This window comes from Cololabis saira, chromosome 12, assembly GCF_033807715.1.
Source record: "Cololabis saira isolate AMF1-May2022 chromosome 12, fColSai1.1, whole genome shotgun sequence".
NCBI lineage: Eukaryota > Metazoa > Chordata > Actinopteri > Beloniformes > Belonidae > Cololabis > Cololabis saira.
In genome coordinates this window covers 12,410,254-12,427,209 of record NC_084598.1, presented here as the reverse complement: position 1 = coordinate 12,427,209, position 16,956 = coordinate 12,410,254, and the positions used below count along the sequence as shown (strand labels likewise).

Here is a 16,956-nt window from a genome sequence, read left to right as displayed (position 1 = left end):
ACTAAGACCAGGAGACCAGAGTCCTCACTGAGACCTGAGTCCTCACTAAGACCAGGAGACCAGAGTCCTCACTGAGACCAGGAGACCAGAGTCCTCACTAAGACCTGAGTCCTCACTAAGACCAAGTGAGTGGACAATACAACTCCAGTTCTTAGATCTTTACTGGTTTTCCTGTCAGATGTTACAGATGTTAAATCCAGATGTTGGTTTAGAAATCTCAGTCTAGGACTATAATACATCTCTGATCTCCTGGTCCATCACGAACCAACCAGAACCCTCAGGCCGTCAGGGTCAGGCATGTGGTACTTTCTGTACCCAGACTTAGCACCAAACACGGTGATGCAGCGTTCAGCTTTTATGCTCCTCATCTGTGGAACTAACTCCCAGAATGCATCAGGGCTGCTTCAAGTCAAGGGTTGAAAACATTTTTATTTACAATGCACTGCAAACTTTATTTCTTGCATCTCATTTGTTAAATCATTTTTAAGTGATGTCTGATGAAGTCTTATTATTTGTTTAAACTTTAAATCATGCTTTTTATGTATGTTTTAATATCTTTGTAAAGCACTGTGAATCACCCTGTTGTTGAATTAAGCTATATGAATAAACTTGCCTTGCCTTACTGCAGTGGATGAGTTAGGAAAATAAATTTACAAATAAAACAAACTGATAGAAAACACAAGCTAATTTACAACTATAAAAAAACCTTTACAAGATATCAAACACTTTTACAAACTCTGAAGTACATGAAAACATATTCTACATCTATCAGAGGGAGCAGGAACTGGAGCAGATACTCAGGCCTGGTCCTTTCAGACAAACATCTGGTTTCATCAGAGATAAAAAAAAAAAAAACACTGCTTCATTAACTTTTGACTCCCCTCTTCTTTTATCATTTTCTTGGGTTCAAACCGACACAACTTCTCTGTTATTTTAAATGTTTCAAAGACCAGCAGCTTTTTTCCCACCTGCAATGAATTAAATGGATCATCAATACATTCCTGACAAAGTTTTCTTTTTTGTTTTTGTTTCTTTTTTCTTTTTTTTTTCTTAAACCTGCTTCATCCTCTCCAGGGTTGCAGAGGGTGTGAAGTGAGTCTCACCTCCATCAGGCTGAAGGCGTGGTACATTGAACATGTCTGCAGCTCATCACAGGACCCCACAGAAACAATGATGCTCACTCTGACAGTTAACTTAGACTCCCGTCTCCATAACCTGCTGGTTGCTGGTCTGTAAGCTGGAGTATCTGAAGAAACCACGTGAAGAACCTTCGAACTCCATACATAGACAGTTTCAGCCAGGATTTGAACCTGAAACCTTCCCTCTGTGAGGCGACAGAGTTCTCTTCTTCATCAAGCAGCCGTCAGCTGTCTGGATCAGGATTTCGGGTGCAGAAAATATGTCCTTCCTGTCTGATGATATCAGCAAGTATTCCAGTAATGCTGCATTGAGGATTTCAGTCTCTCCCATATCAGGTTAGTTTCTGTCTTCAACGTCAAAAATGTCCAGATAAAAAGTCTCCTGCAGCACGACGCCGTCAGCAGGAACTTTAATGTTCATTTTTGCTGCAAGTTAAAGATTCCAGTCTGTATTTTTAAGATGAAACTTTACTGATTCCTCAGCAGATGTTTCCCCTGATGTCACTTCCTTCACTAATTTAATCTGTGCACAGTGAGATCAGATGGATGGTATGTGTTGAGGTGAAGCAGGTTATTGTGTGATTTCTGTACACTGTGAAAACAATGTGTCAGCTTCCAGCTGGACTTTAACTGGACTCTGAAGCACATTTACCCCACAGTAAACAGATCTGACATGCAGGCAGTAGTTTTACTGTGCAAGGTTTGAACCTGCAGACAGAAATACATTTAAATCCTGAACTACTTGTACACACAGACATCTGGGAAATTATTTCACTCTTCAGTTAAACATTAACCCTTGAATGAACAAAATAACGTTTACCTTATTATGTTAAAGACTGCAATTCTTTGTCTACTTCGTTTCCATCCAGTTGCTTGTTGCTTCCATTCTGTTTGATCCAAACAAAAAAAACTGTTAGTTGGTTTTCAAATGTGAACCTTATTTAAATTAAAGTTTAAAAAATAATAAATACCTTTCCAACTTTTCCAACACACCCTTGTAAGAGGTAAAAGAACAAATCACATTGAGCACAATTATAACCAGAGATAGAACTTTATCTACAAAATAAAACATTTGTTGTCCTCACCTTTTATTTTCCTCCTTCGGTAAATGATAAACACCACGACAACCAGACATAAAAAAACAACAGGAACAACTACTCCTGCCAGAATTAGAATTGTGAACGATTGTTCTCCACATTCTGCATCAGTTGAAGCTGTTCCTGCTTTTATCACCTGGAGGTGTTTTGTTTCACATCTGGAGTGACAGAGGAACATTGTTACAGGAAAATACAACACAGTTGTAGGAAGTTAAACATGTTTTAATGAAGAGACACTTACTGTGTGTGCGGTTGACAAGACGTCAACGTTCCATTTGAAAATGTTCCACTGCTGCAGTCGGAGCACTCGGTGTCTGAGGAGGCTGTTCCTGCACAAACAAACCACCTCATGGACCTGATTCTACATGAACACTGAAGCATCAGAGGCTCCATGAGCTAATCTGACAAACTGACAGCAGAAATATATTCAAGCAGAGATTCTTCTCCTCTGTGGGGTTGTGATGGGCGACGACATGAACTGGTGTTTAACACAGACTTTGTTTAAACTGCTTCTACATGCATTAACAATATATGGGAAACTATATATCGTGTGATATGCATTCATGTTTCTTCACAGGACAAATAAAAAGTCTAATCTCCATCAGGGAGCAGAGTCTGTCCTCCTCTAATGGGCAGGTTCAATGTTCAGGTCTTTTGTGAACGACAACCCCCAAAATGCCCTATACGTGGCCTGTTCACCGTGCAGTCAGGGGCGCCCAGTATGGTCGCACCGTATTGGTGCAGAAAACCGCCCCTTTTCTGCCTTGTGGTCGTTCACCAACAAATGAGATGGAAGATTCTCAAACATGTCGCATCTTCAAAGTCTGATGAGTAACCGGCTATCATGTCACCTATAATTGTACACCAAAATATTCTGGATTGAATAGGCCCCCTCCTTGAACCGCCACCTTACTGTGGTGGAGGGGTTTGTGTGCCCGAGTGATCCTAGGAGCTATGTTGTCTGGGGCACTTATGCCCCTGGTAGGGTCTCCCATGGCAAACAGGTCCTGGGTGACGGGCCAGACTAAGAGCGGTTCACAAAGCCACCATGAGAAGAATTATACCAAGGACCGTAACGTCGCCCGGATTGGCGTTACCGGGGCCCCGTCCTGGAGCCAGGCCTGGGGTTGGGGCTCGCTGGCGAGCGCCTGGTGGCCGGGTCTTTTCCCGTGGGACCCGGCCGGGCTCAGCCCGAAACGGCGACGCGGGTCCGCCTTCCCGTAGGCCCACCACCCGCAGGAAGGACCATGGCAGGCCGGTGCAATGTGGGCTGGGTAGCAGTCGTGGCGGGGTGCCTCGACGACCCAATCCCTGGACCAAAACCCTCACAGTGGGGACATGGAATGTCACCTCGCTGGGGGGGAAGGAGCCGGAGCTTGTGCGTGAGGTTGAGAGATAGAGCTAGAGATAGTCGGGCTCACCTCCACACATAGCTTGGGCTCTGGAATCAGCTCCTTGAAAGGGGCTGGACCCTCCACTACTCTGGAGTTGCCCAGGGTGAGAGGCGGCGGGCTGGTGTGGGCTTGGTTATAGCCCCTCAGCTCAGTCGCCATGTGTTGGAGTTCACCCCGGTGAACGAGAGGGTCGCTTCCCTGCGCCTTCGGGTCGGGAAAAGGTCTCTCACTGTTGTTTGTGCCTACGGGCCGAACAGCACTGCGGAGTACCCGGCCTTCTTGGAGGCCCTGGGAGGAGTACTTGATAGTGCTCCAACTGGGGACTCCATTGTTCTACTGGGGGACTTCAACGCTCACGTGGGCAATGACAGTGATACCTGGAGAGGCGTGATTGGGAGGAACGGCCTCCCCGATCTGAACCCGAGCGGTGTTTTGTTGTTGGACTTCTGTGCTAGTCACAGTTTGTCCATAACGAACACCATGTTCAAGCATAAGGGTGTCCATCAGTGCACGTGGCACCAGGACATCCTAGGCCGGAGGTCAATGATCGACTTTGTTGTCGTTTCATCTGACCTTCGGCCGCATGTCTTGGACACTCGGGTGAAGAGAGGGGCTGAGCTGTCAACTGATCACCACCTGGTGGTGAGTTGGATGCGCTGGCGGAGGAGGAGGTTGGACAGACCGGGCAGACCCAAACGGATTGTGAGGGTCTTTTGAGGAACGTCTGGCCGAGCCCTCTGTCAGGGACATCTTCAACTCCCACCTCCGGGAGAGCTTCTCTCAGATCCCGGGGGAGGCGGGGGACATCGAGTCCGAGTGGACCATGTTCTCTGCATCCATTGTCGACGCGGCGGCTCAAAGTTGTGGACGCAAGGTCTCCGGTGCCTGTCGTGGCGGCAATCCTAGAACCCGGTGGTGGACACCGGAAGTACAGGATGCCGTCAGACTGAAGAAGGAGTCCTACCGGGCTATGTTGGCCGGTGGGACTCCTGACGCAGTAGATGGGTACCGGCAGGCCAAGCGAGCCGCGGCTCGGGCAGTCCTGGAGGCAAAAACTTGGGTCTGGGAGGAGTTCGGGGAGGCCATGGAGGAAGACTTTCGGTCGGCCTCGAGGAAATTCTGGAGGACCGTTCAGCGCCTCAGAAGGGGGAAGCAGTACTCTGCCGGCACCATTTATGGTGCGGGTGGGGAGCTGTTGACCTCGACTGGGGACATCGTCGGACGGTGGAAGGAATACTTCGAGGATCTCCTCAACCCGACTGACATGCCTTCCACTGAGGAAGCAGAGAGTGAGGACTCAGGGACGTGTTCATCCATCACCAAAGCCGAGGTCACCGAGGTGGTTCGTAAGCTCCTCGGTGGCAGGGCACCGGGGTTGGATGAGATCCGCCCTGAGTACCTCAAGTCTCTGGATGTCGTAGGGCTGTCTTGGTTGACACGCCTCTGCGACATCGCATGGAGGAAGGGGACAGTACCGCTGGAGTGGCAAACCGGGGTGGTCCCTCTGTTTAAAAAGGGGGACTGGAGAGTGTGTTCCAACTACAAGGGGATCACACTTCTCAGCCTCCCCGGGAAACTAACAAGCCAGGAAAGCCAGGGTACTGGAGGGGAGATTACGGCCGATAGTTGAACCTCAGATTCAGGAGGAACAATGCGGTTTTCGTCCCGGTCGTGGAACACTGGACCAGCTCTATACCCTCCGCAGGGTGCTCGAGGGTTCATGGGAATTTGCCCAACCAGTCTACATGTGCTTTGTGGATCTGGAGAAGGCATTTGACCGTGTCCCTCGTGCCATTCTGTGGGGGGTCAGTGAGTATGGAGTCCGGGGCCCTCTATTAAGGGCTGTCCGGTCTCTGTATGATCGGAGCAGGAGTCTGGTTCGCATTGCTGGCAGTAAGTCAGACTTGTTCCCGGTGCATGTTGGACTCCGGCAGGGCTGCCCTTTGTCACCGGTCCTGTTCATAATTTTTATGGACAGGATTTCTAGGCGCAGCCAGGGGCCGGAGGGGTTCCGGTTTGGGAACCTCAGGATTTCATCTCTGCTTTTTGCAGATGATGTTGTCCTGTTGGCTTCATCAGACCGGGACCTTCAGCATGTGCTGGGGCGGTTTGTGGCCGAGTGCGACGCGGCAGGGATGAGAATCAGCACCTCCAAGACCGAGGCCATGGTTCTCCACCGGGAAAGGGTGGCGTGCCTTCTCCGGGTGGGTGGAGAAGTCCTGCCTCAGGTGGAGGAGTTCAAGTATCTCGGGGTCTTGTTCACGAGTGAGGGAACGATGGAGCGTGAGATTGACAGACGGATCAGTGCAGCGTCTGCAGTTATGCGGTCGATGTACCGGACCGTCGTGGTGAAGAGGGAGCTGAGCCGAAAGGCGAAGCTCTCGATTTACCGGTCAATCTACGCCCCTACCCTCACCTATGGTCATGAACTCTGGGTAGTGACCGAAAGGACAAGATCGTGGATACAAGCGGCCGAGATGAGTTTCCTCCGCAGGGTGGCTGGACGCTCCTACCCCCGCGACCCGGGAACAGATAAAGCGGCAGACGATAGATGGATGGATGGATGGATGAATATGAGGCCATATGAGACCGCTGCTACGGCCCAGTCTAGACCTCCATCTGACCGACCCGTGCAAAAAAATAAAAAAAAAAAACCTCAAAATTCCAAGAACTGAAGCAACGTTGTAAACAAGAGTGAGCTAAAGTCCTTCTTTTCACAAGACAGTCACAAGACAACAATAAAAAATAACCTCCAGTCACTGCTATTAAAGTTGGTTCCATGAGCTACTGAAGTCATGGGATGTACAGCTGATTGTCATATGTTAGTCTTGGGAACTTTTGTGCTCTGCTTTGAACTCTTTTGTATTATAAACCGTGTTTTTTATTCACACAAACATTTATACTGTAAATACCAAGAAAAGGCAAAAAATATGAACCCTTTAGAATTAACTCATTTTCTTCATCGACATGAAATGTGTTCAGGTCTTTACAGCAGACAAATAATATGCGCTTGTAAGTCGATAACACAATTATAAAGTCTCGTGTCTTGACTGAAAAGGTCCGTTAAACTGCCACGAGCTGGAAGAAAAAGCCTTCTTTGGTAGCGAGGGCCTTCTCTGACTCTAGATCAGAAGTGCACAACACTCAGAGGAATTATCACCGTGCTCCTCAACTCAGACACCTCTGTAGGGCGTCTGGTGTGATCAGGTCTCTTGAGTTGATTCCACAGGACTGTGGGCGCCGCGGACCAGGGCTGAAGAACACTGCTCTATGAGGTTAACGTCTGGACTCTGACTGGCCACTCCTAAAACTTGAATTTTCTTCTCCCTTCTCCTGTCTGTGGTGGATTTACTCCCATGTTTCCGGTCATTTTCCTGCTCCAACACCAGGGCTCCAGCATCAGCTGGTGAAGCCACACTGACTTCATTATCCCATTGATGTTGGCGACTGGTCCGGGCTGGGATGTGCTGCTTTTACACCAAATCATCACGACAATCACCCATCTTCCATCATCTCCCTTCTTGTGATCCAGGGTTTAGGTTTTAGGGAATGTCAGACTGACAGACTGATGACAGTTTAACTGCATAAATGTTGTAGTTTCAGATTCACATCCTTTGTCGCCTTCTGTGTTGGGCTGGCCATGGTGTGTGAGAATAATTTAGTAGTAATGTAATTTAGTAATGGGAAAACTGTACAAGAAGCAGGACCCCTGAACTTCATGGACTTTATTCCGATCCGAGCAAACCAACCTCTCTCTCTGATGTATTGTCCCGGTTCACAGCTCTTGTGTTTCTGAGCTGCTGTGCAGCCTGGACTTCCAGGGTCGATGCAGAAGAATCCCTCCACCGGTTCACACACAGTATCTGATGTTGGTGTACACAGCAACGTTGTTTTCAGACCAGAACCTGGACACACGCACACAAAAAAAGAAGTTTTATGGCCTGATTTGGTTTAAAATTGCTTTTACAAGTTTTCCATTACATTTTCATGGTTGTAGAAGGGTTTCTATCAAAAGTAAAAAAGATATCCACCTGTATCACAGTTAGAACATTGATGACATTGTTTCAGTCCATTAAGTTTGTCCATGAAAGTCCCATCTTCACAGGGGAGACATGATGTACTTCTGAACTCTGTGCAGTGGGTTTTAACTCGACTTCCTAATGAAAAGCAAATTATAATCTCTGTTAAAGTAAAACAGTGAAGCAGAAATTGGTAAAACAGTGGGAACCATGGTATTAATCATTCCAGTTATCCAGATGTGAATAGCAAACAGACTGCATCTTACCAGCAGGACACATTGGACAGCATTCGTTCCCAGTCTGATATTCTGTCCGATGACATGTGAGAGTTTGAACACTGAAGACTCTCATCAGAATTATCTGTGAAAAGTTGGAGAAGGTTTTTCATCACAATGAGACTTCAGCTGTATCAAAAACAGATCTATCATCCAGTTAAATGTTCTTCTGAATCTATACATTTGCTTTTGTGAAAATTGAACCTCAAACAGGATCAGAAAAGGTAAATGAGGAAATATTTCTGTCAAGTCAAATTTCCTGGAAAAAAATCTAAACTTGTCAAAGCAGGAAAACTACAGGATGAATTATAGATGTTATTTATGTCTCAGGTCCTTTAGTGTGTCAGTAAAAGTGTAACTACAGTGTAATTAAAGTATAACTACATTGTAATTACAGTTTAACTGAAGAACAGCAGGTCTCCCTCTAAATGGAGTGATTCCATCACTGACACACCTGAGTTTCCTGCTGTGACATGTTCAGGTGTCTGCTGGGAAAAATAAATCATTTTACCAGCACAGTTGGAGCCGTCAAATGTATTCCTCGTAAAATCATTTTATGAAGGACGTAATAAGTCTTCTTGAGCTGAAGAAACCATCTCACTGATATTTTGAACTTCAAACAGACCAAGTCAGCATCTGAAACAAAAACAAATAAAAACTGAGTTAACCTGTAGCTCTGCTTACAGTCAACAATTCATGGAACGAGTCGCCTCACATCACTGAGATGGTTGGATAAGTAACATCTAGTTAAACATGTCTGACGGACTTGATTTTGTTTCAGCTTCAACATATTTCATAGTCTTGTTCAAATGAAAGTTCAAATGAAGTTAAATAAAGATAAAATTGGAGTACAACACAAACAACTGCTAAAGTTGCTGGAGCACACACACACACACATGTATGTATATATATATATATATATATATATATATATATATATATATATACATACACACACACACACACACACACACACACACACACACACACACACACACACACACACACACACACACACACATACATACATATTTTTTTTCCAACACTGATGAGAAATAAATAATTTGCATGTTATGCTTCAGGTGTGATGGAAAACTGAAAATGAAAGACAGAAAGCCAACTTTGGATCATTTGCTTGTTTGATGATCAAATTTCAGCCACAAAGTCTCACATCTGACTCCACCAAACAGGAGCTCCAGATTTGGAGCATTATCAGTAAAGAGCTCCACTTTTATCTGTCTGTACAAACAACACCGTTACAAAGGTCTTGTAGGTTGTAAAGGTGAAACTTTACAAATCTAAGCGAGACTGCTGTTTTTTCTTCCCAGATTGTTGAAGAGCAACGATGCTCACATTTACTAATGATCAATAACATCAAGTGCATTTAATGAGCAGCACCTGCTGCTACTTATCCTCATAACCTCCATGAAAACAGAAAGCGTTGATGTAGCTGTTCTGGTTTTGGATGTTGACTCAAGTTTGTTCAATAAATGATGACGTGGTTTAATGTGTTATAAGACCTGGTGACCTGTTGTTTTTTCTTTTTCTTCCTCAATGACGGTAAAGTCACATGATGAACTGTGGTAATCATTTCCTTATCTGTACTTGCCTCGTGTACTTTTGGTACGTAACTAAAAATGTTTATCGAGTCACACACACCTTATCATATATAAGGATAAGGTTTTTTACATTCAGTTTCCATCAGACTCTCTAAACATGATAAATAGCTGCATATTCAGCAAATGAGAAAACTGATTCAGCATATAAAACAAATACAGGTTAAAACTTTGAGTTTTGTAAGTGCAGATGCTGAACCACTTGTTATAAGAGTGTCAGTCCGTTTAACAGTCTGAGCTCCGTGTGTGTGTGAGCGTGCATGGTCGACCAGGAGGGTTTGAGCAGTTAAAACTAGTCGGACTCAGATAAACAGGATCAGGACGGTAAATAAAAGCGCTGCAGTTCCTGCAGCAGGAAGAGTCGGGTCTTTGTCTACAGCTGCTGCCTCGCCCTGTGAGCGCGTTTAACTGGTCCAGCCAACCGTCATTTGTACTTACGTGGTCAAATCAGCCGCTCCTAAATTTCCATGTGCGCTCCTATTTCAGCCTTTACGGCAAATGAGTGAATGCAGCTCAGAAACTAAAAGATATGAAGTACTGAGTTTGAGATAATTCAGATTCAGAAAAACTTTATTTATCCCCGAGGGGCAATTTCAAGGCAACTGAGCAGCAAAACGTTGAAGGTATCAAATAGGATAATAAAAAATAGAAATAAAATAAAATAAACAGATAAGTGTGGCATGTCTCATATGTACAAGAAATGTGCAATGCAGATATGTTTTTTTTTCCATATACCCATACTTCCACCGTAATATTTACACGCTCTTACTGTAAAAGAAAAGGATGAAACACTTTTCTTTTAAGATCTAAACTTCAAACATCTTACTTTCCTAAAAAGGTCAGTCTCCTTTTTCGCTTAAAGGGGACCTATTATGAAAAACAGGTTTTTTCTTGCTTTAACATATATAAAGTGGTCTCCCCTCAGCCTGACAACTCAGAGAAGGAGGAAAGAAACCAAATTCTGCAGTGTCTGTACAGCCGCCCGGATGAGCCATCCAGTTTCATGTGACTTTTTACGTAACGACGGGAGCAGATTTACATAGGTTGGCCTCTGATGCGTGAAACCACGCCCACAACCAACTCCACCGGCCGGAGCTTCAGCCATTGTTTCGAAGTGGTGTATCGTGTGGCTGTTTCAACAATGAGGGACAGTAAAAATTAGGTTTTGCAATCGACACTTACCCTCATAAAAGGATCAGTACCCCCAGTACGACCCGGCAACTGCACACGAGTCAGCGGTAAGTGACGTTATTTTTTTACGTTATTTATATTTGTCTACAAGTATGATATTTGCATGGGCTAAGTATTTAGCTTAGCACCGGAGCCACTCACCGGTCTGTAATACATTTTTTTCTGTTTATGGTTTCAGATCTTCCAAGCACCTGAAGCTGTTCAACGACACCTCCAGAAGACACGGTCCTTCCTTGAGCCAGCAATAGTGCATAAATGTTATTTATATACAACTTATGTTATTTTATTTTTTTTAACAATAAAGTTGCCATTTGTGAACATTCAGTGTTGTGATTTCTTTAGTTAACATGATTCATTTGTCTTGTAACATAAGAAATGAAATGGTGAGGAATCGGAGTAAATAACTGTGGTGTACCTGTTTAGAATTCAATTAAAGCTGCCTGTGTGAATTAGTGTGAAGACGAGGTGACTAAAGGCTGATTTATGGTTCCGCGTTACACCAACGCAGAGCTTACGGCGTAGGGTACGCGTCAATTTAACGCATAACCGTAATTTGGGGCGGCAGTAGCTCAGATGGCAGAGCGGGTCGCCCAATGATCGGAAGGTCGGCGGTTCGAATCCCGCTCTGTTTGCTGTCGTAGTGTCCTTGGGCAAGACACCTTACCCACCTTGCCCCGTGTGAATGTGTTTGAATGTGTATGAATGTTGGTGGTGGGAGGGGCCGTTTGGCGCAATATGGCAGCCACACTTCCGTCAGTCTGCCCCAGGGCAGCTGTGACTACAAATGTAGTTTACCACCACTGGAGAGAATGTGTATGAATGAATAATGATTTCTGTAAAGCGCTCTGGGTGCCTTGAAGGGCGCTATATAAATCCAAGTCATTATTAAATATTATTATTAATTCAGGCTTAAGATCCCAGATAAATATTACGGTGGAAGTATGGGTGTGTAATCAAGTTAATGAAAGAAATATATGAAAAAAACACATCTGCATTATCTCAAACTCAGTAGGGGAGAGTGAGGTAATGTGAGACACTTTTTACATTTCCTCCCCTCCAGGCAAGCTAAAATGATATATCAATACTATTTGCACATTTACTATTAGTTCAGGATGTTTTCTGGCAACATAAATAGTCAGAATGTGTTTAGGACAAAGGGCAGTGAAAATATGATTGTTTTTAAAAAAGTGGTCAAGTGTCTCACTTTGCCCCAGACCCGGTGTAAAGTGAAAAATCAAGGGTGTAAAGTGAGACAATTTGGGGTAATCTGATACACTTACCTTTTCCCCTTAAAAACTACCATAACCACACATGTTGTAGCAGTAAGACTCCTGACAGCTAACTTGACAGCTATACATTCTAGAAATAATGTCAGACGAGTAACAGAATCATGGGGATTGGTCAATAAGCACACATTTTTCTCAACACTTGAAATCACTCACAAAATCAGAATCAGAATCAACTTTAATGTTGAAAAACTTTAATGTTGGAAAATTGTCAGTAAAACAGTTATTTTTGCTGCAACAGAAGGGCAGTGAACATTGAAATGACAGAAGCAGTTAGATTAAGACAGTATTGGGCTCAGGACACTTGACCAGCTATTACTCAGTCTGTGGTAGAACACAGGACAAGACGCCGGTTTCCTCAACGTTGTAAATCAGGTGTGGAAGAAATGTATGCCTGTTAAAGGAGAGGCAAGGGTAGAAACATATCAGACTCAAAAACAAATTCTACAGGTAAATCCTCCATAAAACATTAGCAACTAAATAATTATTTCTGTCACCTGTCCATCACTACAGCCAGATTATTAAAGAACTCCCCCACTGTAGTTCTGTTAAAGGTTCTAGCTCTATCCAAGGATGTTAAAGGCTCTAGCTCTATCCAAGGATGTTAAAGGTTCTAGCTCTATCCAAGGATGTTAAAGGTTCTAGCTCTATCCAAGGATGTTAAAGGTTCTAGCTCTATCCAAGGATGTTAAAGGTTCTAGCTCTATCCAAGGATGTTAAAGGTTCTAGCTCTATCCAAGGATGTTAAAGGTTCTAGCTCTATCCAAGGATGTTAAAGGTTCTAGCTCTATCCAAGGATGTTAAAGGTTCTCTATCCAAAGATGTTAAAGGTTCTCTATCCAAAGATGTTAAAGGTTCTAGCTCTATCCAAGGATGTTAAAGGTTCTCTATCCAAAGATGTTAAAGGTTCTAGCTCTATCCAAGGATGTTAAAGGTTCTAGCTCTATCCAAGGATGTTAAAGGTTCTAGCTCTATCCAAGGATGTTAAAGGTTCTAGCTCTATCCAAGGATGTTAAAGGCTCTAGCTCTATCCAAGGATGTTAAAGGTTCTAGCTCTATCCAAGGATGTTAAAGGTTCTAGCTCTATCCAAGGATGTTAAAGGTTCTAGCTCTATCCAAGGATGTTAAAGGTTCTAGCTCTATCCAAGGATGTTAAAGGTTCTAGCTCTATCCAAGGATGTTAATGGTTCTAGCTCTATCCAAGGATGTTAAAGGTTCTAGCTCTATCCAAGGATGTTAAAGGTTCTAGCTCTATCCAAGGATGTTGCCTCCGGAGTTCGGATAGAGAGATGGCGACGTGCTAGGAAGTCAGAAAACCAAGATTCTAGATTCTACAATGGTTATAACATAAAAAATAAAACAAACATAATGTAATATTACTTTAAAATACCTTTCAGACTGAACTGAACTTCTTAACTTCATGATGCGGTAAAGTGTCACATGTCTCACTTTACCTCAGACCATTTGTCTCATTTTACCCCACAGCCACCTTTCTAGAAAAAACACCCTCCCTAGCATTTCAGGTTAATCTTCAACAAGCATCAATCACACAGTGTTATATAATGTTAGTTCATGAACATGGATCATATAAGTTTTTCTACCTGAATCAATTTGTTTTGACACAATCGTTGATTAAGTTGATAGGAAAAAATGTTACTTTTTCATGCAAAAAGCATATTTTTATCAAAAAAGCATGCTTACCAAATCAAACATGATGTTCTTTTCTTCATAGCCAATGGGAAATGGGAGGGGCTTGAAAACATGATGGTCACTTGACCACAAATGTGTACCATTGCCTAGATACAGGGCGTGTCTCACATTACCCGACGTCTCACATTACCTCACCTTCCCCTACTTCATATCTTTCTGTTTCTGAGCCGCTTTCATTCATTTGCCGTAAAGACTGAAATAGGAGCGCACGTGAAATTTAGGAGCGGCTGATTAAGTACGAATGACTGCTGGCTTGACCGCAGTCCCGTTTATACGAGCGCGTTTATCTGCGAGCGTGCTCGTTTCTGGAGCGAAGTGCGGCCCCTCGGTGTTACGACTGTAGACGGCAAACAGTGAACATTATTTATACTGAGCTGGAAAATGTGAAGTAAATTCAGACCAACATACTGCAGACACGTCACACTGGTAATAAAATATTTAAAGTTAGACACAAAGGTCAGTTCGAAACAAAGATGTTAAAGAAGATAGATAAAAATAAGACAGCTAGAGTATATAAACATCAAATAACTGCAGAACAGAGCAGCTAAACGGAATCGGACATCAAATATGTATTTCTATAAAAAGATTGAAATGTTACATCAGTATTCACATAATCTATAAATCTTAAGAAGAAATGAATTTATGTTACACTTACCGTCGGTTATGTAAAACAAACTCTGCATATTTATTCAATAGTTCGGTGCCATCGAAAGCTCAAATGTCCTGGAGGAACTGTCCCAAAATGAAAGCAAAGCTGATTTTCTTCACTCTGGTGCGAGAGGCGGACCCACGGTGACACGGTCGCACATCGCAGCAGTTAGTTTTTCGTTGGTGCATGAGATAGCGCCTCCTGGTTTCATAATTCAAATCTGTTCATAATTTTTATTAATTTTTATATGGAAATATTAGCATTTTAGCTCAATAGCTACCAGGTCAATTGGTTAATTGACTGAAAATCAGTGTTGGATCATAGTACTGAAGTACTGAAATTTGTCAGGAGGGTCTCTGTGCCTGCCGGTGTGGATGCTGCAGGGAGGAGTTTCATTACCTGATTGTGAATGACTTGCACCTGTGTCGAGTAGGAGAGGAATAAAAGAGGTCTGTGAATGGCTGGACAGTGAGTGGGGAATACTTCAGTTTTTGTCTGAAGCTGCGGCACCGGTCCGGGCTGGGAGGGTGCGGTCACAGCCGCAGCTTTTATTGTTGCCGGCCGGGAAGACAGCTAAATAGGGGAGCGAGCCTTTTCCTGAGTGAGGAGGGGAGGCTGGACGCCTCCAGATAGCGAGGGACCGGGGAGTAGTGGTGCAGTTGTCTTCTCCTTACTGAGGCTTCCCTGCCACAAACTGCTGCCGGTTGCCACTAACCCGGCCCAGTGAGTTTGGTCTGTGACGCTTCACGGGCAACTCCTTGCTGACACCCCGTGGGGGGGTGTGGTCGCCAGACCGGGCGAGATAAGTCAACTCAAATACTGTTTACATTTTCCGATATATGTTGTGTGTCGTTTTATAATTTTCCTTTCATGTCTATGTATTTGAGTAATTTGCGTGTGTGTGTGTGTGTGTGTGTGTGTGTGTGTGTGTGTGTGTGTGTGTGTGTGTGTGTGTGTGTGTGTGTGTGTGTGTGTGTGTGTGTGTGTGTGTGTGTGTGTGTGTGTGTGTGTGTGTGTGTGTGTGGCCCCCGTCAAGAAAGTATGTGAGACTACCTTGTAATCCCCAAATAATATTACTGCGGTTATATATGAGATCATAAACTGTATCTTCAAGTGTTGAAATAGAAAAGGCTTGAATAGTGCTGTTAGTGTAATAAACTTCTACAGAAGATGAAATTAATGTTTTAACTTCGGCAGGTCTGGAAGCTAGAAATTAAAAGATTTATTTTAGTTTGGGAGTGTGTTTATCGGGTTTTCAAATAACTCTGCTCCTTTATTTGGTCCAATCACAGTCTGTGGTTGAACAACAGACTGAAAAAACAAGCAGAAGTGGGCGTTCCTCTACGTTTAAAGCGCCATGCAGTCTTGTTGCATCAATCTGATTGGACAGTAATTTAAAATATAAGAGAAAGCAGGCGGTTAAATTCCTTTCAACTGTACCCCGGGTCCTGAATCTGGGCATATTTTAATACCGGTAAGTTACAACCACATAACCTCAAAGCTGTTCACATGATCAGCCAGACGGTATAATGAAATCAAGAGCAAAATAATACAACTGAAACCCACTCGAGAAAATCCCTAATGCAGATGATCAGAAATACTTCAATTCAACACAGGTTGTCTCTAGGTGGTTTCCAGAAATGATCCTCAAGCAGGGCCGGTTTTTGCTATGGGCAATATGGGCGACTGCCCAGGGCACAAACCCGGTGGGGGCGCACGAGTGCTCTCAAAAAAAAAAAAAAAGAATTCGCTCTGATAGTTCCATCTCAAATCTATTTAATGGCTGTTATTGTCACATCGACTTGCTGCTGCTGAGAGTCGTGTGTGTGTTTCTTTGATTACCTTGATTACACCCATACTTCCACCGTAATATTTACACTCTTACTATAAAAGAAAAGGCATTTTAATATGCTATTGCAGCAGCAAGGGCTTTTCTACTCGAAAAGCCAGGAGCCAACCTTCAGTCCGACTGCTTTTCTGCCGTCAGTGGGTCGTCTGGTTAGTGTGTCCCAGCACTAAATAAATCTGATTAGTGGAGTCGTTTGTCTGCCTTTGTTCTCCCCCTGAGATTGGTTTTTGTATTAAGATTTTCATAGCATATTTATTTTCTAGATTAGTGTAGTGTTTTTTTTTTCTTCCTCCTGTAAGAGTGTTTTGTTTTTTTCTTATTGCTTTCTGTAAATATTTTGTCTTCATTCTGTTTGGCGACGACTAGATTTCATAGCTTGTTTGGTTGTCATCCTTTCTAAAGAGTATATAGAGACCATCACAATAAAAGCCTGTCAATACGGTTCACTGCCTGCATCCGAGGCCTCCTTAAAATCCGTCTGACAGTCACCATGCTACGAAGCCCAATGAAGCAATCAGCAGTAATAACCCAGTGTCACCTAAACACAGCGGCCATCTCTGATTTCACCACCAAAACGACATTTGAGACATCTATTGTAAACCTTCACCAGCAGTTTCTTCGGTGTTGAATTGATGCTATAGAGAAGTTGCACTTTGCTACCTCGCTATTTTCAGTTGAAGTTCTCCTTTTAAAAAAAACAAAAAACAGCTGCTTTCTCAGCATTAACTGTG

At 43.6% G+C, this 16,956-nt stretch overlaps 1 protein-coding gene across 1 annotated transcript; it reads right to left on the bottom strand.

Annotated features, from left to right (window-relative positions):
- Positions 1–409: 409 nt before the first annotated feature.
- On the bottom strand, positions 410–16,192 carry LOC133456887 (tumor necrosis factor receptor superfamily member 14-like). The gene is made up of 11 exons (XM_061735571.1): positions 14,776–16,192; positions 14,383–14,459; positions 8,436–8,560; positions 7,916–8,009; positions 7,662–7,787; positions 7,380–7,535; positions 2,478–2,565; positions 2,225–2,394; positions 2,111–2,133; positions 1,960–2,026; positions 410–1,847 (listed from the first exon to the last, which is right to left on the bottom strand). Exons 2-10 carry the CDS (start codon positions 14,408–14,410, stop codon positions 1,964–1,966), a joined length of 873 nt encoding a protein of 290 aa, XP_061591555.1. The 5' UTR covers positions 14,411–14,459; positions 14,776–16,192; the 3' UTR covers positions 410–1,847; positions 1,960–1,963.
- Positions 16,193–16,956: the final 764 nt, after the last annotated feature.